Genomic DNA, 24,039 nt, shown 5'->3' on the forward strand with positions numbered 1-24,039 from the left:
TCCACACAGGGACTCATCCCATGTGCCCGTTTTCCCTCATCCCGCCTGCTTTGGAAGGGGGACAAAGGAGCCCAACCCGCTGCAGAGCCCAAAACGCCGGCGCAGCAGCAAGCTGGGACAAGCAGAGCCCAGACAGGAGGTGGCTGCCCAGAAAATGCACCCTGGAGAGGTAAAACCCTCTTGGATTATGCAAACCTTCAGACGCCGCCTTTGCCACCGAACGCCCTTCCAAAGCCCACTCCCTCCTTGCCTGCAACGAGCCGTTTTCCTTTTGATCAGCAAATAAAATAGAGTTAGTCAGGTTTTTTTTGGTTTTCCTGCTTTTTGGTTTGTTCTTTTTTTTTTTTCCCCACTGTCAGCACAGACCAAAAGGGGGATTTCAATCGTTTTCCTTTCTATTTCCACCTTTTCTGGGCTTTACTCCACCCAGAATCACCGGGTCCTGGATCCGTGCTGATGCTGCTCGGCCAACAGCGGAGGATTTTGCAGGATATGGCCCTTTGGAGAGCACTTAAAGCAGGATTTGACCAAGCTTCAAAGTACCATCAGTTGGGATTGCCCCCCCTTCCCCCCGGGGGTTCACTGCTTTCTGCTTGGCTTCTCTAGTGTCTAATACGAGGTTGTGCCCTCTGCAGAGGACACTGGTGCCGTGTCTCCCCTTTTCCCAGCTGCCTCATTCAGGATAATTTAGAGGTTTTCTCCCTGAATTGGCCACGTTCAGGTCGATTTTGACAAGAGGATTAAGAAATAAGAGCTGGGAGAGGAGAGGGGAGGGGGGGGGGGACGGACCAGGAGCACCCCAGGGCGCTGTGGGGGGTGCTATGGGCTGTGCGATGCTCGGTGCTGCGAGCAAGGACACGCAGGGCTGCGGATGCGCGGGCACAACGCTCCCCCTGTCGAAGGCGGGCTGGAAAACCGGGATCCATGCACGCTGCCGCAGAGCCAGGGCTGCCTCTTCCAAGGCGGGGTAAAACAGGGATGGGGAGGGATGAGAGTCCCAGGGGAATGGGTGTCCTACAGCTGCCGTTTCTCCCCCCTTATCTCCAAGAAGAAGCCTCGTTGCCTGTTGAATCCATATTCCCCACGATGCTGGAGAGCAGCGTCTTGTTTCCTCCTTGGATTTATTTACCTGCAGCTCCCCAGGCTGTTGGAAGCGCCCTGGGCTAAGAGCTCCTTTCTCCCCGTGCAGCTATTTATAGACAAGGATATTTATAAACAAGCCAGGAATGCTCCAAACGGATCGAATATCCCATAAAAAAGAAGGAGATTTGCAAGGTGGCCACAGCCAGGCTGGAGAGGGGGCGGGGGGAAGCCCACCGAGGCCTGAAGCATCGTGGAGCATCCCCAAGCCATGGGGCATTGGGAGATGGGGGTTTGCTCCTTCCTTCCCCCCCCCCATCCCCGGAATCCGGCTTTTCAGGCTGGAAAATGATGGTTTTCCACCCAAAAATGCCCGTAATGGTCTCAGTGGGTCTTAGATATGGGTGTCCTTCTGCAGGGTGGCTATTGAAAGCAGAGGGGTGGCCATCAAAACGTCCCTTTATTTCATCTCCCCACCCCTGAAAGGGCAAATTTCATCCCAAATGACACCCCAGGAAGAGCAGGAAAAGGAGCACAAAATGGAAAATGGGGCAATTCTCAGGGATTTTGAGTCACCTGTGACCGGGTGGTGGGGATGGGAAAGGGGTGCTTTGTCCTATCAGGAACGTCTGTCCAAGCTTGGTACCAACTGGATGGATGCGGATGGGTTTCTGCTTTGATTAACCCCCCTCAATTAAATCAGGTGTGCAAAATCCCACCTATCTCCCTAAAACTGGGCAAAACCCATGGATACAGGGAAAACAATCGCCATGGGGGAGCATTGTGAGGAGCCTGGAGCCCCTCTTTGGATGGGCAGGAGCCATCTGAGGATTTCAGACCAGCAACCTCCCCCTCAAAAACCTCTCTTTTATTTTTCTCATCTCATTTTAATGTTATTAACGGGATATTTTCCCCAAAAGCAGCGGATTTTCAAGCGGAATGAGCCAACGCTGGTGTTCTCAAGGGGCAGATAAAGCAAGCGGTGGGGGAAGGAGCAGCGCCTGACCTTTCCAAAGACAATTAGAATCCTGACGGAAACGGTGGTTTAAGGAGAAGAATCCAAGCTTTGCATAGCAAAAAATCATCAAATCAGGGCTTTTGAATCCCAAGGAGGGTGTTTTTTTAGGAGCGACGCTGGTTTATGGGGAAATAAGTGGGATTCGGGCTGTGTTTGCACCTGATGATGGCAATTGGGCACAGCGAAAATCCCCCCAGTGGTTTTGGGGAGGTGATAACAGGTTTTAAGGGGGAAAAGGGAGGGGGGAATTGAATCCTTGTTGCTTCGTATCCCCCCTCCTTCGCTATCCCTGCAGCCTTGCTGTGGTTTATAGAGCATCTCTGCGGTGCTCATTACCAGCGGCTCCGGTCTTTTGGACTATTTTAACTTTCTTTTTTTGATTTTATTGTTGGATTTTATGACCTTTTTTTTTTTCTTTTTTTTTTTTTTTTTCCTAGGTAATACCAAAAAAAAAAAAAAAAAGCACCTCCCGCAGCCCCTTTGCCTGGAGGGATCCGAGATAAAATACGGAACAATTTGTCAGTTACAACAGGAAATAAAAATGATCTATTAGAGGGACAGAGCCAACCTCCACCCCGCTCCCATCGGCAAAGCTTTCACCTCCTCTTGTCGCAAGGAGCAGAAATGCCGGCTCAAAAGCACAAGAAAGGCGGAGGAAAGATGCTTTGGGGTGGATCGTTGGGATTCGGGGTGATTTGTCCACGCTGGGCAATGGCAAGCTGGTTGCAATGGGGATTTCTAAGCGTGGAAAAAGAAGGTGAACAAGTGGAGCCGGCTCCTGAGAGGCTTCAAAGGAGGTGAAATGCAGGATCCCAAAATGTCCAGGAATTCTCTTTCCATCAATTTCAATAGAAACGGAATCGATTTCCATCGTTTTCAATAGAAAATGCAGATTTTGGGGAGTAAAAATGCACCACAAGGGTCAAAACTGCTGTAACCAGAGCTGGACCTGCAGCCAAATGCTCTTAAATGTTCACCTTGAGGTTGGAAGTGGCCAGATTTGGGGTTTCTTCACCAAAATATGAGTCTTTTCCTGCAGGAAACAAAACATCCATGTTAAAAAGTGAGGTGTAGGTAAAAAAAATGGTTGGAAAATGATAAGAAAAAGCTATTTTGCCATCGTCCTCTTGGTGTTTTTTAATCTTGGCATCGAGCACTGCTGCAGGAGATGCTGGAGACGAGTTGGTGCAAGGAAAGAAGGTTGTTTTATTGGGGGATGAAAATGGAGCATCTCATTGTGGAGGAGGGAGGATCTCCCTGGAAAGCCCCGATCCCGGGGAATGGAGCTGGGAATCCTGCCCAAAACCCGTCTTGCCTCCTCCAGGCCTCACCCACGCCTTGGGATCACCCATAGGAGACGGTGGGTTGGGGGAAAGATGCCTCTCGAGGAGCTGCCGCATCCTGGTTTGGGCAAAACGGGATTAAATCCAAAGCTTCAGGAGGACTTGGGGTGTCTGAGCCCTCACCTCCCTGTCACACATCCCATGGGGCCTGGCTGGGGTGGAGGGGCTGCTCCAGGAGCATTTTGGCCAAGCAGCCATGAAGAAACTCTTCTCTGCTGTATTTTGGGCTGTTTCTAACCCAAATGGATCCTATTGGGTATTTGCTTGGGAAGGAGAGATGTGAATTTGGGGGTGGAGGTGGCTGCATCCCCCAGCATCCCCATCCTTAAACCCAGGGTGAAATCCTGCTGACAGTGCCTCACATCATCGTGTTTCTGTTGTTCCCTGTCTCCGTTTTCCCTGCAAAGCTGTGGGAAAAGGGAAATAAAGGCGGAATTCCTCGTTTTGGGAGCGCGGCGCGGACAAAGAACTGCAGCTCCCGCATGGAACAAAGCCCTGACAGGAGGCAGATGCCTCCCGAGGAGCTGCCGGTGCTAAATCACGGCCGTGCCGGTGCTTTTCCGGATCCCCGGAGCTGGAAGCACAAGGGGACATCTGGGAATGCCACGGCTCGGTGTCACCCCCCTGCAAAGCACCCCTTGGTGGTGGTGGTGGGGGGGTTGTGGTGTCGCCCACCCCAGGGTGGGGTTTGGTCCCTGTCCCGCTATCACTGGGGATGGAGGGATTAATACAGGTGCTGGTGTCCAGGGCTGGCGTGTCCGGCCCCCCTTCCCAGCCCCTCTGCTGGCCAGTTCGGGTCACTGAACATGCAGGAAACTGGTTGGAAACTGGGATGGGGCAAATCCGTTGGGAGAAGGATGGGGCTGAGAGGCTCAAACCCATCAGGATAAGGATAGGGGGACTGGGAGGCTCAGCCTCATTGGGATAAGGGTGGGGGGGACAGGAAGGACAGGAAGGACAGGTGGAGAGGAAGGATGGAGAAGTAGATAGAAAGGACAGAGGGGTGGATAGGAAGGATAGACAGAGAAGATGGATAAATGGATGGAAAGAACAGACAGATGGCTGCGTGGGCTGGATGAATGGAGAGGATGGATGGAGGGAAGGAACAAGCAGACAGATGAAAAGGATAGAAGGACAGGAAGGATAAACAGGATAAATAGACAGGAAGGATAGAAAGGATGGATGGATGGATGGATGGATGGATGGATGGATGGATGGATGGCTAGATAGATAGATAGATAGATAGATAGCAAGGGGAAATGGGTAGGAAGGACGGATGGATGGATAGAAAAGACAGACAGATGGATCAAATGGATGGACATGGGCAGGAAGGATGGGTGATCCAGGGATATGAAGGCTGTATGGACAAGGACAGGGAGGCAGGAGAGAAAGGGTAGGTAGATAGGTAGGTAGACAGACAGACATACAGGCAGACAGGAAAGAGACATAGGCAGTAAGGAGAGATGGACAGGAAGGACAGATGGACAAAAGGATTTCTCTCCCCCTGGGCACCTCCTTGGACATCTCCTTCCACCTCAGCATCCCTCTCCTTCACCTTGGCCTCCACTGCTCCCATGCCAGCCTGGCTACAGCACCTCGACCCCTCACATGTCCCCGCTGCCCTTGTCCCCATCCCTGTCCCCATCCTCTCCACATTGTGTCCCCATCTCCTTTCCTGTGCCCTATCCCCATCCCTGTCCCCATCCTGTCCACATTGTGTCCCCATCCCCTTTCCTGTGCCCTGTCCCCATCCCTGTTCCCATCCTTGTCCCCATCTTGTCCCCATCCCCGTCCTCATCCTGTCCCCATCCCCATCTCATTCCCCATCCCCGTCCCCATCCTGTTCCCGCTGTGTCTCCATCGTGTCCCCATCTCTGTCTTCATCCCCCTTATCCTCTCCCCATCCCCATCTCACCCCCATCCCCAACTTGTCCCCACTGTGTCCCTATCCCGGTTTCATTCCCCATCCGCATCCTGTCCCCATCCATCCTGTCCCCATCCCTGTCCCCTGGCCTGGCACTCACTAACTGCCTCTCCCTTCCCCGCAGCCCTTCTCCTGCCTTCGCCTGTTTCATTCTCTGCTCGGGTTTCGCGGCGCGGCGCCTGCATACAAATGACACCTTTTCCCCCCAAACGGAGGAGCGGAGAGGGGGGTTTTTTGGCTGTTGCCATGGAAACCTTCCCTCGGCTGCTCTTCAACTTCCCGAGCATCCCTGGCCAACGTGGCGGCCGTTCAGCCGGAAAGTGGTCCCCGTGGTCCCCCCGCAAGGACTCGCAGGGGACAAGACGAGGACGGGAGATGCACAGGGTGATGGGCAGGGACCAGGGTCCCCAACGACCTTGGGTGTCCCTCATACTGCGGGTATAGAAATGGGGTTCAGGGTGGAGCAGATCCCCGCAGCATCCCTGCAGGATGAACCCCTTCCCCACAAGGAAGGCTGTGAGCAACGCTCCCTATTTCACCTGCTTTTAACCCCAAAATAGGTCTCTCCGGCCATTTTGCAGCTCTGCTGTAACATAACCTGCCTGTGTTACCCAAATTCCTAATGTTTGGCACCATAAAAGCAGCCACAGAGCCGGTGGTGCCAGGGGGAGCTTCGGTTTTATGGGGTTGGGGCAGCACCTCATGGCCTCGATGTTATCAGGGGTTTAGGGACCTACTTCCAAGCCCCAAATCCAGCTCCCAACCCCGACGTAGCTTTAAGGAGCCATTCCCAGTCCCCAAATCCACCTCCCGGTGGGCAAACCGGGAGGACTGGAGGGAGCCGGGGGTCCTCCCCTAGGTGTGCACATAGGGAAACTGAGGCAAGGGAGGGCAGAGGTGCTGGAGGGGCTGCAGGTCTCCCTATGGAAGAGCTGGTGGCTGAGTACTCGTCCCCCCCTTTCCCCCTCTGCAGCCGCCCTGCCTCTGCCTGCCCCGGCATTGATTTAATGGGCTGTAATGGGAATAAAAATGAAGCCGTTTTAATGGGTTTCCTTCGCTTTTAAATATTCATTTTCCAGCCGCTTTGCCGGCTCCTTTTTCGCCTCCTTTTGTTGCCGGCGCTGGTGGAACGAATCCCATTTCCCACCGGCGGCTTCCACAGGCAGCACCGGGGTGGCCGCAGCACCCAGGACCCCACCGCTCCCCCTCCCAAAACACTCCCATAACGGGGGGCAAAGCCTCTGCCCTGGCTTTGGGGTATCCCAATTTGAACCAGGGGCTGGCGGGGGGGTGTCAAAGTGTGGCCCCACTGACCCAACCTCAGCCTTCGCCCCCCCCCTTAATAACTTTTATCTTTTTTTTCGGCTTTTTTTCAACCAAATTTGGGAGATGGGGGGAGTAAAAACTGCAGAGTTCATCGATTTGGTTAAATTTGGGGGTAGAAGGTTGGGGATTAGGCAAAGAGCCGGAGTGAGCCCATAGGGAAGAGCCAGGCAAGCACAACCTTTATTAGACACCAGAGAACCCACTGCAGATGGGTGCTGGGGGGGCTGTTGCGCTATGCCTGGGGTCTCTGGGGGCTTGGGGGGTGGGAGGACGCTGCGGAGCCCCACCGAGCCTTCGGTCCCCCTTGGACTTCCCCCTTGGGGGGTGGCAGCCCCGGCTGGTCCCAAGGGTGAGGGGCGGGCGCGTCGCTGCGTTCCTGGGCGAGCCCGGAGGGGGGAGCAAGTGTCCCGAGAATGGGAATTGTTGGATCCTTCTGCCCCCTCCCCACCCACCGGACAGATCCCAGCCCAGGCTTGCAGGGACCTGGAGTCTTGGGTGCTATCACAGCACCCATGGGTGCCCCGGGTCCCACAGCGCATCCCATCCTGTGATGCAGCTCCATCCCTCGACCCGCTGCACTGGGATGTGGCTCTTCCCATGCTGGAATGCTGCACCCCACCCTACCCCGCTCTGTCTCATCCCAACCTGCATCACCCCATCCCATCCCGTGGCTTTCCATATGTCCCATCCCATCACCTATTTTCCCGCTGCGTGGTCCACCACCCCACCCTACCTACAACCACCCCATTCCATTGCCCCAAACCCATCCCAAAACCCCACCACTTCATCCCACAACCTATTGCCCCATGCCATGACCCACAACCCCAAACCACAAGACCCACCACTTCATCCTATGACCGACCACCCCCTCCTGTATCCCACCACCACATCCCTGAGCTCATCACCCCCCATCTTCTCCCCACTCATCACGTTGCTTGGGATGAGGCTCCAGAGAGGAGATCACAAGAAGGAAAGAATACCCCGGTTGAGGTGGAAATCCCAAAGGAGAAGGGGAAAACATGGGAATGGTGGGAGAAGAGGCGGGCGCTGCTCCTCTGCAGTGCTGCTCATGTCAGGGCTTCCCGAGGAGAACAAAGGAACAGCAGAAAATATTGGGAGAAAAGACTCGGGATTGATCCATGGCACCCCCCACAGCCAGGCTTTTGTTGCAGGTTCCTGAGGGGGGTAGGGAGGGGGGAGAGGTTTGTGCCTATAAATCACTGCTCCTCACTCAGCTGCTGTAATTGAGGGCCTTAATGAAGCTGCCCCGGTGTCAGCCTCCTAATACCTGGCTGTGGGCAAGCCATGGCACCCAAAAGTGGGCTACTGGGATGTGGGCACCCAAAACTGGGGTGCTTGGGACATGGGCACCCTATGGCACCCAAACCCAGGGTACCTGGCTGTGGGCAAGGACCCAAAACCAGGATACAGGGACATGGGCGTTCTGTGGCACCCAAATGACACACTGACATGCCCACATGTATGTAAGCATGTGTCTGGGGGGGGGAGGGGGGGGGGGGGGGGCTGTCCCCTAATTCCCACCTCCCCGGGGCTCTCCTGGCCTTGGGTGCACAGGATCCTGCAGGATCAGAGCAAGGAGCTGGGGCTGGGTTGACCCAGAAGCCAAAGAACCTTCTTAGGGTTGGTCCAGGGGGGGCTGTGACATCATTGGCTTAAGAGAACCGATGACATCACGGATTCAAGCAGTGATGTCACAGGTGCAAGCGGTGACATCACCTCTTCTATCCCAGTGGCTGCAGCTCTGGACCAGACACCTCGGTGAGGGGCATTTGCTAGCTGGGTGGCATTGGCAGAAGGGGAGAAGGGCTGATCTCCTCCTGGCTCTGCAGCACCATGGACCCACCAACCCATCACACATCCCCACATGCAGCAGGTAAAGACATGGCCCCAGGTCCAAGGTACTGTCCCCAACCCAAGGCACATCCCTAGGGAGGAGATGCTGGAGAGCAGGAAAGGGGGAAAGCAACAGGAAGGGGTTTTGGATGACGTGGAAAAGCCAAGCCTCTTCCTTTCAAACACCAAAACCCCCTCCAGAAAGCAGCACGGTCACCTCAGCACAACATTCTACGTGCCACTAGAGAATCCCCATGGGCTCAGTTGGGCTCTACCAACCCTAAAGCAAACCCCAAGCCCCCCATAAATCGTTGTCCTTTGCCTGTGGCGCATCCCATGGCTCCAGCATCCCGCCCGGACAGAGACGGTATCGCTAATCCTGCCGCGCTGTCGGAGTAAATCTCGCAGCTCTCCTGGCATCAGCGAGACCCCAATAAATATCTCCATTTCCTGCTGTCCTGCCGGGGAGATCTGATCAGCTTTTAAATGTCAAATGTAAAGGAAAGTTTGTCATAAAAGAGCATATAAAAAGGAAAAATAGAAAATAGGAAAAGGCCCCATGGAAGTGGAGGAACCGGCGTGGAGCGCGAAGCATCCGCAGGTGCCGAGGGATGCTCGGATACCCCGTTCCCATCAGTGTGGGATGGGAGGATGGGATCCCCAAACCCCTTACACCCCTAAATTACACCCCATGCTCCGGATGAGAGGCACTGGGGGCACAGTGGTAGGGTTAAGGGTGCTATTGCTCAGCACCCAAAATCCCAGTGGGTAAATTGAGGTGCAGCATCACCGGGGAGGCAAAAAAAATCCCTGGATCCCCCCCAAAACTCCCCCCTCCACCCCTGTTTTTTCTCACCCGCCACCGATCCCCTTCCATTTAATGCCTCCCATGACGCCATCCCCATTTGGGCTCTTCTGAATCATCTCGTTTCATGGACTAATTAAGCAATAAGAGCCACAGGGCCGGGATTTATGGAGCTGTATTTCACACGGAGGGGTGCGATGGCACCGCGTGGCCGCCAGCGCTTCCCCGTGGCCACCGCAGCACCCTCTGTGTGGGGCTGTGGCACCCAAGGGTCCCACTGACACCCAAGGGTCGTGGGAGCCACCCTACGGGTCCTGGTTCCCAACCCGGGGGTCCTGGTTGCCATCCTGGGGGTCCCGCCTGCCACCTTGGGGTTCTGGTTGCCAAGCCTGGGGTCCCGGTTGCCACCTTGGCATCCTGGCTGCCACCATAGAGGTCCTTATTGCCACTGTAGAGGTCCTGGTTGCCACTATAGAGGTCCTGGTGCCACCCCACAGGAGTCCTGGCTGCCACTGTCCAGTTGTGGGTGCAATGGTGACCCCCATGATCCAGCTGTGGCTGTGATAGAGCCCCCCGGGATCCAGCTGCAGGTGTAAAAACTGACCCCCAGGATCACTGGGATCCAGCTGTGCACCCCCGATCCAGCTGTGCGGGGGGAACGGGTCCGGTGCTTACACTCAGTGGGGTGCACGGTTGTGCCCCCCGGGTCCTCCCCACCCTTCTACCACTGGCCCCGGCGGATTCCGTTGGGGCAGCTGGGCCCCATCCCAGTCCCTATCCCGCTCCCATCCCGGTCCCATCCTCGTGTCTATCCCGGTCCCATCCCAGTCCCATCCCGGTCCCATCCCGGTCCCCATCAACGGTCCCCATCCCGGTCCCATCCCAGTCTCATCCTGGTCCCCATCCCGATCCCATCCCGGTCTCATCCTGGTCCCCTCCCAGGTCCCCATCCCGGTCCCATCCAGGTCCCATCCAGGTCCCCATCCCGGTCCCCATCCCGGTCCCATCCAGGTCCCATCCCGGTCCCATCCAGGTCCCCATCCAGGTCCCATCCTGGTCCCATCCCGCTCCCATCCAGGTCCCTATCCCGGTCCCATCCCCTGTGTTTCGGGGTCTCTTCCCGCTGGTCCTGCTCCCTCCTCATTAGGATGCAGAGCGGGCGGCGACTGCGCCAGCGCCGGGATCGGGAGCGGAGACGGGGACCGGGAGCGGGGACAGGGGATGGGGACGGGAACAGGGACCGGTGACCCCCACTCAGGGGCACCCGTTCCCCCTCGTCCTCCCCATCCCCGCCCGCCCCATCCCCCTGAACCCCCTCGTGAGCCCCCCATATGCTCCACTGCTCCCCCCCCATCCTCCCTACACCCCCTTTGCCCACCGGCGCACCCCACGGCAGCCACCCGGACCCCAGACCACCCCCCCCGCCATTCACCCTCTTGTGTCCCCCTTGAAATTCCCCATCACCCCCCCTCCATCACCTCCTCATTCATCCCCCCCCTTTCAATCCTCAGCATCCCCCAATCCCCCCCATTCCCCATTCCTCCCCCACACCCCCGCCGCATCCAACCCCCCCCCCTAAAGTGAGACCCCCCCAAACCCCCCGATCCCCCCCCCCCCCGCCCCGGAACCGCGGCCGCCGTCACGCCGCTGCGGCTTCGCACCCCCCGCTATTAATCGCAAGGTCAAAGCCATTACGGTGAGATTAAAACCATCAGAGCCCATGCGGGGGGTGAGGAGGAGAAGGGGGGGGTGGGGGGGTGGGGAGCGGGTGCCCCCCCCAATGTCCCCGTCCCCCCCCATCTCCGTGCACACAGAACATTGCTTTTTAATTTAAGCCGTTAAGGTCAGTGGCAACGAACGGAGCCGCCGCTTCCATCAGGAAGGAAAGGGAATAAAAAGTGGGGAAAGGAGGAAAAATAAAGGAGAAAGGGGAGGAAAGCGGGGGGGTGTCGAGGTTTAGGGGGAGTTTAAGGGGGTAAAAGGGGGTTCGGGGGGATGGGGGCAGGTTGAGGGGTGCGGGTACGTGCCTTGCACATGTGCACACGCGTGTGTGGAGTGTAAAGCCTGTGCGTACAGCCTAAGCGCACACACAGAGGAACACAGTCGTGCTCACAGTCGTGTGCAAGCCCATGCACATGCATGTGCACACGCATGCACACACATGCAGACGCATGCACACACACGCATCCCGATGTGCGTTCACACACATGCACACAGGCGTGCGCACAGACGTGCACCCCAGTGCACACACATGTACACATACACGTGCACACGCGTACACACACATGCACACACACGCATCCCGATGTGCACACACACACATGCACACAGGCATGCTCACAGCCATGTGCACCCCTGTGCACACACATGTACACACACATGTACACACACGCATCCCAATGTGCGCTCACGCACATGCACACAGGCGTGCGCACAGACATGTACACCCCTGTGCACACACATGTACACACACATGTACACACACGTGCACACATGCACACAGGCGTGCCCACAGCCATGTGCACCCCCGTGCACACACATGTACACACGCATGCGCACACACATGCACACATGCACCCCCATGTGCATGCACGCACATGCACACAGGCGTGCTCACAGCCATGTGCCCCCCTGTGCACACACATGTACACACACATGCACACAGGTGTGCTCGCATCCATGTGGGTGCACACACAGCCATTCACATACCCTCACATCCATGTGCACATGCGCCCCTCGGTCCCTTCCCCCCCCCCCTTCAGCCCCGTCTCCTCGTTATTGATTTTCCTGTAATGAAAGTTAATTATCGCGATGATTTAATTAATGGGGGCTCCCGCATTAGGGCTGCTCGTAAATCCAGTGCCTGACAGCGCGGCCCCGCACCCACCCGGTCACAGCGCCCCCCCCCCCCCCCCCCCCACCCCGTGGGCAAGGGGAGGTTCCCGGGGCTCCAGCACCCATCGGGGGTCCCCCCAGCACCCTGGGGTGAGACACGGTGCCCCCCTCAGCTTCACACGCATGCTTCTTGCACACGTATGTGCAGGCACTCTCATGCGCAGGCATAGGGACCGCAGCCACGCACATGCCACCGTGCACACATCTGTGCAACGCGTGCACACACGTGGGAATGCACACGCGTCACAGGGACACACGTGGACACACATGTGCACACACACTGACAGGCATATACGCACATGCGTACACACGTGTACACAACATAAACATATGTGCGCACACATGTGTAGACACCCTTTCGCACACATGAGCACACACATGTACACACATGGACACACACGTGCACATACATGTAGACACACTTGCTCACACATGAGCGCACACGTGGAAACACATGTACATATAACATAAACACATGTGCACACACACATGTAGACACGCTCACACATGAGCACACACACGTGTACACACATATACATACAACATAAACACGTGTGCACACACGTAGACAGTTGCTCACACATGAGCGCACACACGTGTACAACACATGTACATATAACATAAACACGTGTGCACACACACATGTAGACACTCACACATGAGCACACACACGTGTACACACATGTACATATAACATAAACACATGTGCACACACACATGTAGACACACACATGAGCCCACACAGGTGTACACACATGTACATATAACATAAACACGTGTGCACACACACATGCAGACACATTGCTCGCACATGGGCGCACACACGTGGACACACATGTACATACATGCACACACATATACATACATGTACACACGTACCCCTCCAAAAGAGCCCGCAGCGCCCCGCTTGGCCGCCAGAGGTCGCGGTGAGTGCCCCCCCCCCCCCCCCCCCCAGCAGAGAGCGCACAACCCGCGTCTCCGCCACCTCCCGTCCGACAGGCGGCGCCCGCGCGCGCGGCGAGCGGCGCTCTGAGCGGCTTCTCACTGATACTTCCGGGCAGCGTTTCCGGTCGCGCCTGCGCACTCGCTGCCTCCGCGACCTGCCCGCCGCCGGTGCGCCAGGTGAGGGCCGCGGCCGGGCCCGGGGCGGCAGCGGGGGGAGCCCCTCTGTGGGGACAGGGGGAGAGGGGACGGGGGCCTTGTGGGGGGCACAGGGCCGAGCCACCCCCCCCCCATGGGGAGCCGGTTGGGGATGGGGCATCCCCTCAGACACTGCTTTGGGGTGAGCAGGGCCGGGCCTGGTTTGGGGTGAGCCCCCCGGCTTTGGGTGATAACCCCGTGTTCTGAGGTGACCTGAGCCTATTTTGGGGTACACCCCCCCATTTTGGGGGACTAGCCGCTGTTTTGGGGTAATAACCCCTTGTTTTGGGGTGTTTTTCTTTTCTGGAGTGTGTCCCCCCTGTTTTGGGGTAATAACCCCCTGTTTTGGGGTGTTCTTCTTTTCTGGAGTGTGTCCCCCCCGTTTTGGGGTGAGAACCCCCTGTTTTAGTCTTCCCACGTTTTGGGTTGAAACCCCCGTTTTGGGGTGATCTTCTTTTCTGGAGTGCCTCCCTCTGTTCTGGAGTGTCCCCCCCTGTTTTGGGGTGAACACCCCCTGCTTGGGGTACCCCCTCCTTTGGGATGACCACCCCCTGTTTTAACCTCCCCCCTGTTTTGCGGGGCCATTCTCTCACTCTATCCCAAATCCCTGTACCCCAAAGTGGTGGCGCTGAGCCGGGAGCTGTCACTTGGGTGACCAAGGCATGTCCTGCCCTGCATGGTTCCTGTCCCGCGGGTCCCCCATGTCCCCTGCCTGTCCCCAGCACCCATGAGGCCAGGTCCCGTGTACCCCATGCCTGTGTCTCTTCCAGCCGTCCCCTCCGCGCCCGTGTCCCTCCGTCCCTCGCCATGTCCGCCTGTGTAAAGTTCCTCTGCACTCCTGCACTAGTGAGTAGTGACAAACCCTCCTTCCCTCTCCCTTCTTTGGGGGATAGGGGGGTGGGTGATATATGACCCCCTTACGGACAGGGGCTGAGGTTTGGGGACACTTCTTGCTGCTTTAGGGCCACCCTGGAAGGTGAACGGAGCCGCACTCCGGTTAAAGATCATTTGTCATCGCTCCAGGGTTAATTACCCCCGTGGAGGTGGATGCGGTGCTGGGAGTTTAAGCCCCTTTGGGTGCTGGCCCCAGTGGCACACAGGACCCATCCACCCACTGTGGTGGTGGGTGCCAGTTCAGGCTCTCCCGACTGGGTGCTGCTGGCTCATGGGGCTGAGCATATTTGGGGGGGGGACGACACACCAGAGGTGACAGCGGTAGCCTCAGGGGACTCTTGGGTGCTGGAGAGGATGGGGTGGGATGTCCCACCCCAATCTGAGGCTGAATGTCCCTTGCAGGTGAGGAGGAGCCCGCGGGTGCTGTGCCAGCCCCTCTCTGCCTCTGTGCTAAGCATCCCTGAGGCCTGGACGGAGCAGGTAACGTGGTCAGCTTGGACTGGGGCACAGTGGGGAGCCACAGGGGTGCTGAGCACCGGCCTTGAGAGGGGTGTGGGGAGGAAACTGAGGCTGGGGTGAGGTTAATCCTCCCCCCCAGCCGCTTGCCCACCCTCCTGTCACATCCCCAGGCACCAGCGGGCACCCACCGGGCCATCCAGACAAGCGCAGCCCACCGGGACATCGACACGGCCGCCAAGTTCATCGGTGCCGGCGCTGCCACGGTGGGGGTGGCCGGTTCCGGTGCTGGCATCGGCACCGTCTTCGGCAGCCTCATCATTGGCTATGCCAGGTCGGTGGGGGGGGGGGGGGCACCGGGGTGGGAATGATGGGGGGCTCGGGGCTGGGTGTGCTCTGCTGAGCGGCCTCTCCTCTCCCCACAGGAACCCCTCGCTCAAACAGCAGCTCTTCTCCTATGCCATCTTGGGCTTCGCCCTCTCCGAGGCCATGGGGCTCTTCTGCCTCATGGTGGCTTTCCTTATCCTCTTTGCCATGTGATGGAGATGGTGACGGTGATGGTGACGGTGACAGAGCCCCGCTGTGCCCGGTGCCCTGGCAGGGGAGACCCCCGACCCTGGCCTTGCCGCAGGTGGGAGGGGAATAAAGACGGTTTGATAACGGGACCCAGCTCCTTGTGTCTCTTTGGTGCCTCCTGTGTCACTTGGCCATGGTTGGCGTGGCGAGGTGGACGTGTCCTCGGAGGGCACACAAAGTGTCTGCAGCCACCCTGAACCCCAAGGGGACAGGGACATCACTGACCCCCAGGGACAGTGGGGAGCTGCTGGGGCTGGGGCCTGGGCTGCCACCTCCCCGTGTCCCTGCCCAGGGGCACCACCCGCCCCGGGGTTCGGGGTGTCCCGGTACCGGGGTGTCCCCGTCTCGCTGTCCCCGCTGCAAGGCGGGTCCCCTCTCTCGGAGGCGTGTTTAGCCCCGCCCCTTGGCGATGAAACCCCGCCCCTTTGCAGCGAGGCCCCGCCCCCGGAGCCACCTCATTGGTCCGGCACTGTTCCCTCCCCTCTGGTCTCGCGAGAGTCTCGCTCTGTGGGGAGGGGCGGTGAGGAGCTGGGGGGGGGCCCCAGCGCGAAGAGGCAGGCAGCGGGGAGGCCCCGGCGGCGGCGCGGCCCGGCCCGGCGCTCCCTCAGGTAACCGGCGGGGCACCGGGCTCGGTGGGGCCGCCCCGGGACGTGGATGGCGGCGGTCAGTGGAACCCCCGGGGGCCGGTGGAGGAGCCCCCGGCCGGCCCTTCCCCTTCCCCCCCCCCCCCCGCCCCCCCCAACTCTCCCCGAGTTTTGGTGAGGCGGCCGCTCTGCCTTGTTCTTCCCCTTCGTTGATTGACAGCGCCCTCCAGCCAATCGGCTCGCTGACTGGCCTGGAGTGAGAGGTGCTGCAGCCAATAGCTGCTGAGGGGGGCGCCGCGAGGGAACAAGCCCCGCCCCGAGTGGGAGGGGCTGCTGGAGGCAGCGAGGGGCCCGGGCGGTGCCGGAGGGGGGGAACCGGAGGCCCCGGGGCGGGGGGGGGGGAGAACGCGGAAAATGGGGGGCTTCCGGGGCTGGGGGTGGAGGTCTGGGGGGATCAGCGGGATATGGGGTGCTTTAGGTGTGGGGGGACAGGAGAGAAGGGGTCTGGTGAGGGTCTCTGTGGTGGGCGGCTTGGGGGGGGATATGAGAGGGCTGGAGGGGTGCAAATAAGGGGGGCATTGACTGGGGGGGGTCTTGTATGGAATTGTGGGGGTGAACCCTGCAGAGGTATTGGGGGTCTGTGGATGCAGGGGGGGGACTTGAGGGGTGAGAGAGCTCTGGAAGATGAGAGAGAACTGAGGGGGGGGCTCTGGTGGTTGCAGATATGGGACACCCCTCGGTGTGCAGGTCCTGGGGGACCCGGAAGAGACCTGGGGTGTCCTGAAGGAGTGATAGATATGGAGGTCTAAGGGTTAGAGAAGCCTTGGGATGGATCCTGTTGGGGATCCCCTGAGGTGCAGGAGGAACCCCTTTAACTGGGCTCTGCCCTCCTGGATGAGGAGGGGTTTGGGCTCAGTGACTCTTTTGGGGCAGGTGGGGGAGGATCCAGGCCTATGTGTGGGGGCTCCCAGTGGCAAGCAGCTGTAGGCAGGGTGTAGAGAGGTTGTATGGTGAGGTGGGGGTGTGGACAGGGTATAGAGAGGTTGTATAGTGAGGTGGGGGTGTAGACAGGGTATAGAGAGGTTGTAGGGTGAGGTGAGGGTGTAGGCAGGGTGTAGAGAGGTTGTAGGATGAGGTGGGGGTGTGGACAGGGTATAGAGAGGTTGTATAGTGAGGTGGGGGTGTAGACAGGGTATAGAGAGGTTGTAGGGTGAGGTGAGGGTGTAGACAGGGTGTAGAGAGGTTGTAGGGTGAGGTGGGGGTGTAGACAGGGTATAGAGAGGTTGTAGGGTGAGGTGAGGGTGTAGACGGTGTAGAGAGGTTGTATGATGAGGTGAGGGTGTAGACAGGGTGTAGAGAGGTTGTAGGGTGAGGTGGAGGTGTAGACAGGGTGTAGAGAGGTTGTATGGTGAGGTGGGGGTGTAGATGGGGTGTAGAGAGGTTGTAGGGTGAGGTGGGGGTGTAGACAGGGTGTAGAGAGGTTGTAGGGTGAGGTGGGGGTGTAGACAGGGTGTAAAGAGGTTGTAGGGTGAGGTGAGGGTGTAGATGGGGTGTAGAGAGGTTGTAGGGTGAGGTGAGGGTGTAGACAGGATGTAGAGAGGTTGTAGGGTGAGGTGGGGGTGTAGACAGGGTATAGAGAGGTTGTAGGGTGAGGTGGGGGTGTAGACAGGGTGTAGAGAGGTTGTATGATGAGGTGAGGGTGTAGACAGGGTGTAGAGAGGTTGTAGGGTGAGGTGGGGGTGTAGACAGGGTGTAGAGAGGTTGTAGGGTGAGGTGAGGGTGTAGATGGGGTGTAGAGAGGTTGTAGGGTGAGGTGAGGGTGTAGACAGGATGTAGAGAGGTTGTAGGGTGAGGTGGGGGTGTAGACAGGGTATAGAGAGGTTGTAGGGTGAGGTGAGGGTGTAGACAGGGTGTAGAGAGGTTGTATGATGAGGTGAGGGTGTAGACAGGGTGTAGAGAGGTTGTATGATGAGGTGGGGGTGTAGACGGGGTGTAGAGAGGTTGTATGGTGAGGTGGGGGTGTAGACGGGGTGTAGAGAGGTTGTAGGGTGAGGTGGGGGTGTAGACAGGGTGTAGAGAGGTTGTATGGTGAGGTGGGGGTGTAGACGGGGTGTAGAGAGGTTGTATGGTGAGGTGAGGGTGTAGACGGGGTGTAGAGAGGTTGTATGGTGAGGTGGGGGCGTAGACGGGGTGTAGAGAGGTTGTATGGTGAGGTGGGGGTGTAGACGGGGTGTAGAGAGGTTGTATGGTGAGGTGAGGGTGTAGACGGGGTGTAGAGAGGTTGTATGGTGAGGTGGGGGTGTAGACGGGCTGTAGAGAGGTTGTATGATGAGGTGGGAGTGTAGACGGGGTATAGAGAGGTTGTATGGTGAGGTGGGGGTGTAGACGGGCTGTAGAGAGGTTGTATGATGAGGTGGGAGTGTAGACGGGGTATAGAGAGGTTGTATGGTGAGGTGGGGGTGTAGACGGGGTGTAGAGAGGTTGTATGGTGAGGTGGGGGTGTAGACGGGGTGTAGAGAGGTTGTATGGTGAGGTGGGGGTGTAGACGGGGTGTAGAGAGGTTGTAGGGTGAGGTGGGGGTGTAGACGGGGTGTAGAGAGGTTGTATGGTGAGGTGGGGGCGTAGACGGGGTGTAGAGAGGTTGTATGGTGAGGTGGGGGTGTAGACGGGGTGTACAGTGGTTGTAAGGTGTAGGCTGGGGACTGGCTGTGCGTCTGCAGGGTGTTGGGAGGTGGGGGACTCTCAGCAGGTCACTGGCTCCTGTGGTACTGTCAGTAAGATGCAAACAGCAGGACTCAGAGTATGAAGTAGTTGCTTTCCAAGTCCACATCAGTGGTTACTGGGGCACTGGGAGAGCTCAGACTTCTCAGAGCTTGTTGCAGTGATGAGGTTTCACCATGCATTTGCTCACCTGCTGCTGGCCCAGTGAAATCTCCCTCTTGGTAGCTCCCTCCAGCTCTGTGAGTGCAGCTGGATCTCATCTCAAAGCTGGGTTGTTCCTGCTGCCAGAAGTGCTGGTTTGGAGTCCCTCAGCTGAGATCAGCTAGTTCAGGTGTGTGCTGAAGTGTGTGTGACAACAAAACCTCCTTGTTCTGCTCTCCTTTGCCCATTTGCTGCCTCTTTACTGAGCCCCATCATTGCCTTTCCTTATGAAGTTATCACTTTTTCCCCAGCTCAGGTCCCTCTAAAGCCAACATTTCAGGTTAACATTGAGTACAACAGGAAAGTGTCACTAATGCTTCATTGGGCTTCCCAGTTTATTTTGCCTCTGCCTTTATTGTGCTTATGGGGCAGGAACTTTCTTCCACCTGGAGTGGCCTGAAGGACTTGGCTGGTTCTTTGCAAATTGCTTTTCGAGTGGTGCCTAAACTGGAGTTGGTTCTGGAGAGGAATGCAGTAGTTTTCAACCACGGGCTTTGTTGGATGCTTTTGGATTGGGTTTTCTTTTCAGCAGGGCCTAAGAATAACTTCACTGTTTGAATGTGGAGGAGAAGCTTGTGGGAGGTGGATTGAGCAGCCAGATTCCCGTTTGGAAAGCGAGGAGGGTTAACATCCTTACTCCTCATTTCCTTAAAGCAAGAGATCATGTTCACCTTTGGTGGCAGGAGTGGGGTTGTTACTGTTGCCAGCTGCAGTCCCTCTGTGGGCTGGGCTTGTTTGCCCTTGGTGTTAAAAACTTAACAGTAGAGATGTGGGTTCAGGGTGGAAGCAGTGTGTTGGGAATCAGCCTGGGAGGCTTGTAGGGATTCCTGGGCTTCTCTCAGTGTGTTCTTTCTGCTCCTAGGAGCTGCTTGGGAAGTGAGAAGTGGGAGGCTATTTTAGTACCCGATAGACCTCTCACTGCTTTGAGAGCTTGAATGCAGCCACAAGTTGCCCTAAATACCTGCCAGTGCTTTGGTTCTACCTAAGTGTGGGACGTTCAACACTTCCTCTGCTTTTTGGCACTTGCCTGTCAACCAAGTGTAAAACATCATCATGGCCACCTCAGTCACTGCTTAGCCAAGCCAGGCCTCCAGTTATTTTAATCTTTCCTTGTAAATCAATCCCTCCAGCTGCTTCACTGGATTTTCCTGAATGCCTTCCAATTTGCCAATATCCTTCTGATACCCAAGAGCTTGGAGCTGGCCATGCTTTGCAGCAGGACTTCCCCTCCCTGCTCTCCGTCTGTTCGGATTAGGAGGAGGAAAAGCTTCACGCAAACTTGGTGAACACATTCAATCTCCCACTTGCCATTTGTCTTTTGCTGTAGCTTAACTCTTCCCTGTTGAGGGGGACTTCTAACATTAATCTCTATTTATTGCTTCCATTTCTGTTGCCCAGGGTTCCTTAGTTCCCAGTTTTCTCCATCAGTTCCCACTCATGGAGCTCCCACTTTGTGCTCTGATTTCTTTCCCTCTCTTTGTGATTTATGGAGGTGTCAGGTGAAAACAAACTTGCTCTTGAGCCTTGCTGAGCCCACCTTGGTACGTTGTGAGTGGTGTTACTCATTTTAAGCTGGTTGCTGGTTCCTAGTCTGGCCTAGCTTGGAAACACTGTTCTCAAATGGAGTTTGTGAACGTGGCATGGGGCAGGCAGAAGATTCCCCTCTCCCCCTTGGAAAGATAGGGAAGTTTGAGAGAGAAAGTGCATGGGTGATGGTTGGGAGGAAGAAATCAAATCCTCCTTCCATCCTCCTTGGGCTGGTTTCATGTGGTGAGGCAGCCAGGAGGAACTGGCACAGCCTCACCCGGAACCAGCTGCTGCCTCTTGATGATGGAACCATTTTAAACTGGTTTAGTAAAAGGCTCCAGTTGTGGCAGCCTCATGGTGCTGGGGTCTGTAGCTGAGGATCTCTGGGATGGATTTGGTTTCGGTCTCATGTTCTGCTGCATCATGTGTGGAGCTTTCTCACAGCCTGTTTGGGTTTATTTATCCTTATCTTATCCCCTTCTTAGGGCCTTTTTTGACTTTCCCTTCTTTCTTCAACATTCCCAGCACCAAGAATTGAGGCCAGATCCCCAAAACTGCTCTTCCCTCATTTAGCAGCCAACTACGAGGCGTTTGGAGAGGAAATGTTGGGAGCAGATAGACCTGGGGACCTGTTGCTTCCTAGAACTTCATTAAGTATTTCCCCTCACCTTTTAATCTAGTTTCTTGGTTTTGGTTTCAAGGAGCTTGTAGTACAGAGGGTGAATGCTGTGTAGGCTGAGCAAGGATGTAAGCCAGGGGCTGAGTTTCCCTGGGGAGCTGGAAAAGGGCTTTGTTTTGTGCAGAGGTGTGTAGGAAGCTGCCTATAATGACTGAAACAAAAGCACATTTATAGCCTGGCTTCCTTTGGTATATAAACCTGAGGGTTTAATCAGCCTTTGCATCACAATAACTGTCACATCTTTCTGTCTGGCTGATGAATTCCTACATAGGAATTCCCAGTGAGTTCCGCTTGAAGTCAGAGAATCCCAGACTGGTTTGTGTTGAAGGGAGCTTAAAGTTCACCCAGTTTCAACCCCCTGCCATGGGCATGAACACATTAGAGCAGGTTAATCCAAGCCCCTGTGTCCAACCTGGCCTTGAACACGGTCAGGGATGGGGCAGCCAAAGCTTCTCCATTCAGCCTATTCCAGTGTTCCGCCACCCTCATAAGGAAGAGCTTCTGCCTAAGAGCTCAGTTCAATCTCCCCTCTGGCAGGTTCAAGCCATTCCCCTTGTCCTGTCCCTTTAGACCCGTGTCCAAAGCCCCTCTCCAGGTTTCTTGTAGCCCCTTTAGGCACTGGAGCTGCTCTAAGGTCTCCCCTTAAGGAGCCTTCTCCAGGCTGAACAACCCCAGCTCTCCGCCTGTCTTCATAGTCTTTAGCAAATCTTTTCATTCTGCTCCTTCTCTGCTTCTTTGAATCCAAAAAAGTCAGGTTTTAACCAGTGTGTGGCCTTAATTCTGCCAGCAGAAGCACTGGGACAGGAGCCTGAGGCTGTCTCCATGTCCTCAGCCCTCCTCCAAGCCACGCACACACAGGTGGACAAGCTGCAGGAGCAGGCTATGGAGCACAGCAATGCTGAAGGACGCCAGGATTTCCTTATTTACAGCCCTCGGAGATGCTGGTGTCCACAGAGGTTCCTCTCCAAGCCAGTGGTTGATGTTCATGCACTGGGGTTTGTTTTCCCTCCTCAGAGCTGGTATTTACAGCGTGTTTTGCTGCAATTAGTCTTGGCGCGTGGGGGTTTGGCTTAATTCCTTCTCTGCAGTTCAATTTCACAATCTTCCAAGAGGCTTCTTGCCTTTTTCTTCCCCACACACACCTGGTGGGGCACGTGCTGCTGCACAAGCCCGGCCTCCAGTAGCCTTTGTAGGGCTTGGTTTGACATTTGCTTTTGAAACGTGATGAATTCAGCGCCTAAACCGGCTCCAGCAGTGTGGTTTCACCCAGGAGGAACCGGATTTTAGTGCAGGTTAAGGCTTTAGCAGAGTGGGATTTTTCTGGCTTGCACCTCTTCCCTCTGAAGTTCTTTGCCAGTGAGAGGCCAAGTTGGCTGGGATGGATTTCCCTACCTCCACATCACCCTTTTGCTGCTGTGGGTGAGCAGGAGTTGCTGGGCCATACTGGGACAAGCACAAATCTGAGCTCGCAGGCAACAGCAGCCACGTATTGAAGTTCCTTGCTGAAAGCAATGCATTTTACACCTCAGAGCAGCTTCCAGTGTCTGAAGGGGGCTACAAGGATGCTGGAGAGGGACCTGCATCAGGGACTGGAGCAATAGGAAAAGGGGTGATGGGTTCACACTGAAACAAGGGAAGTTCAGGTTGGAGATAAGGCAGAAGCTCTTCCCTGGGAGGGTGCTGAGGCGCTGGCACAGGGTGCCCAGAGAAGCTGTGGCTGCCCCATCCCTGGCAGTGCTCAAGGCCAGGTTGGACACAGGGGCTTGGAGCAAGCTGCTCTAGTGGAAGGTGTCCCTGCCTGTGGCAGGGGGTTAGAGCTGGATAAGCTTAAGATCCTTCGGAACCCAAAGCATTCCATGACTTGGCTCCTGGGGAGCAGCATGGGGATTGGAATCGGTTGGTGCTCTTCTTGCAGGAGCAATCCCATGGGGAGCCTGCAGCGGTCTGGAATGCTGCTGCCATGTCCCACCCTGGTGTGAGGGGAGAAAGCAGCGGTAGAGATGCGGTGCCAGCCGTTGCAAGCTGGTTCATGAATAAACAAAGCTCCTCTGCCAGCAACGGGCCGTGCTACCCACTGCAGCTCTGCAGAGCTCTGAGCTCTCTTTGTGAGCCCCAGCCACTGAAAAGCCCTGCAAGAGGAGCTCTGCAAAGACGTTTCCTTCCCATTCTCCCATAGGAAAAGGATGTTTCAGCTCCTTAAGGATGACATGCAAGTTGGTTGTGGGACACCCAGAAAAGCTGTGGCTGCCTCATCCCGGCAGTGTTCAAGGCCAGGTTGGATGGGGCTTGGAGCAGCATGCTCTAGTGGAAGGTGCCTCTGCTTTCAGGTCCCTTCCAGCCCAGACCACTCTGGGATTCCGTGCCTGGAGTTCCAGAGAGAATAAAGCTGCAGAGTTCCCTTTTCCCTGCCCTTTGGGGATGTGTTGCTGTTAGCAGAGCCTCTTGCACAGCTTTTTGTGTGCTTTAAGAATGTTTTCAGCCCTGGCTGGTGGAGATCTTGCTCTGGATGCCATTGTTACTATGTAAAATAATAAGAATACTCGTAAAAAGCAGTTTTTCAGACTTCAGTGTATTAAAGACTTGGCCAAATGCACTTGGCAGGGAATAAGCAATGCCCAAAGGAGTGTATTTCTACCTGTTAAAGTGACTGTACCGAGCTGTCTTATGCCCTTTAACTGTTTCCAAAGTGAGCAAAGCAGGCTTGGAGCAGAACCCAGCTTTTGGGGTTTTGTGCCAAAAAGCTCTTGTTGGTGCTGAGTGTGCTGTGAGGAAGGGAACAAATGTTCAGCTCACGAAGCAGTTAACGTTTGCCATCATTTAAAGCAGGCAGTGTTTAAAATAGACCCGTTTCTGGTCGTGTCCAGGGCTGAAGATGCTGGAAAATCCTTCAGAGCTCCGAAAGGGAGGTTGAATTGCAGCTGCAGAACTTGAAGGAGGTTGTGTGCAGGGAGGGAAAGCTTTGCCAATTGAATCCTGCAGTGAAATGTGGAGTTTACCTTTTGCTGTTCTCATTGCA

The 24,039-nt window shown here is 56.3% G+C and overlaps 2 protein-coding genes across 2 annotated transcripts in view; both read left to right on the top strand.

The window, feature by feature from the left end:
- Positions 1-24,039, top strand: part of ATF7 (activating transcription factor 7) — a 230,292-nt gene that overhangs the window by 150,599 nt on the left and 55,654 nt on the right. The window contains exon 2 of the mRNA XM_061443635.1: positions 15,840-15,919. The gene's annotated coding sequence lies outside the window, so the exon portion shown is untranslated. The remainder of the gene's footprint in view (positions 1-15,839; positions 15,920-24,039) is intronic.
- On the top strand, positions 13,304-15,400 carry ATP5MC2 (ATP synthase membrane subunit c locus 2). The gene is made up of 5 exons (XM_061443623.1): positions 13,304-13,367; positions 14,156-14,231; positions 14,682-14,759; positions 14,909-15,069; positions 15,161-15,400. The coding sequence occupies exons 2-5, from the start codon at positions 14,193-14,195 to the stop codon at positions 15,273-15,275; spliced, it is 393 nt and encodes a 130-aa protein (XP_061299607.1). The 5' UTR covers positions 13,304-13,367; positions 14,156-14,192; the 3' UTR covers positions 15,276-15,400.

The sequence above is a fragment of the Pezoporus flaviventris genome, unplaced genomic scaffold (assembly GCF_033815535.1).
Source record: "Pezoporus flaviventris isolate CSIRO_AGI_PZ_B2104156 unplaced genomic scaffold, CSIRO_AGI_Pfla_v1 ptg000455l, whole genome shotgun sequence".
NCBI classification, from domain to species: Eukaryota; Metazoa; Chordata; class Aves; order Psittaciformes; family Psittacidae; genus Pezoporus; species Pezoporus flaviventris.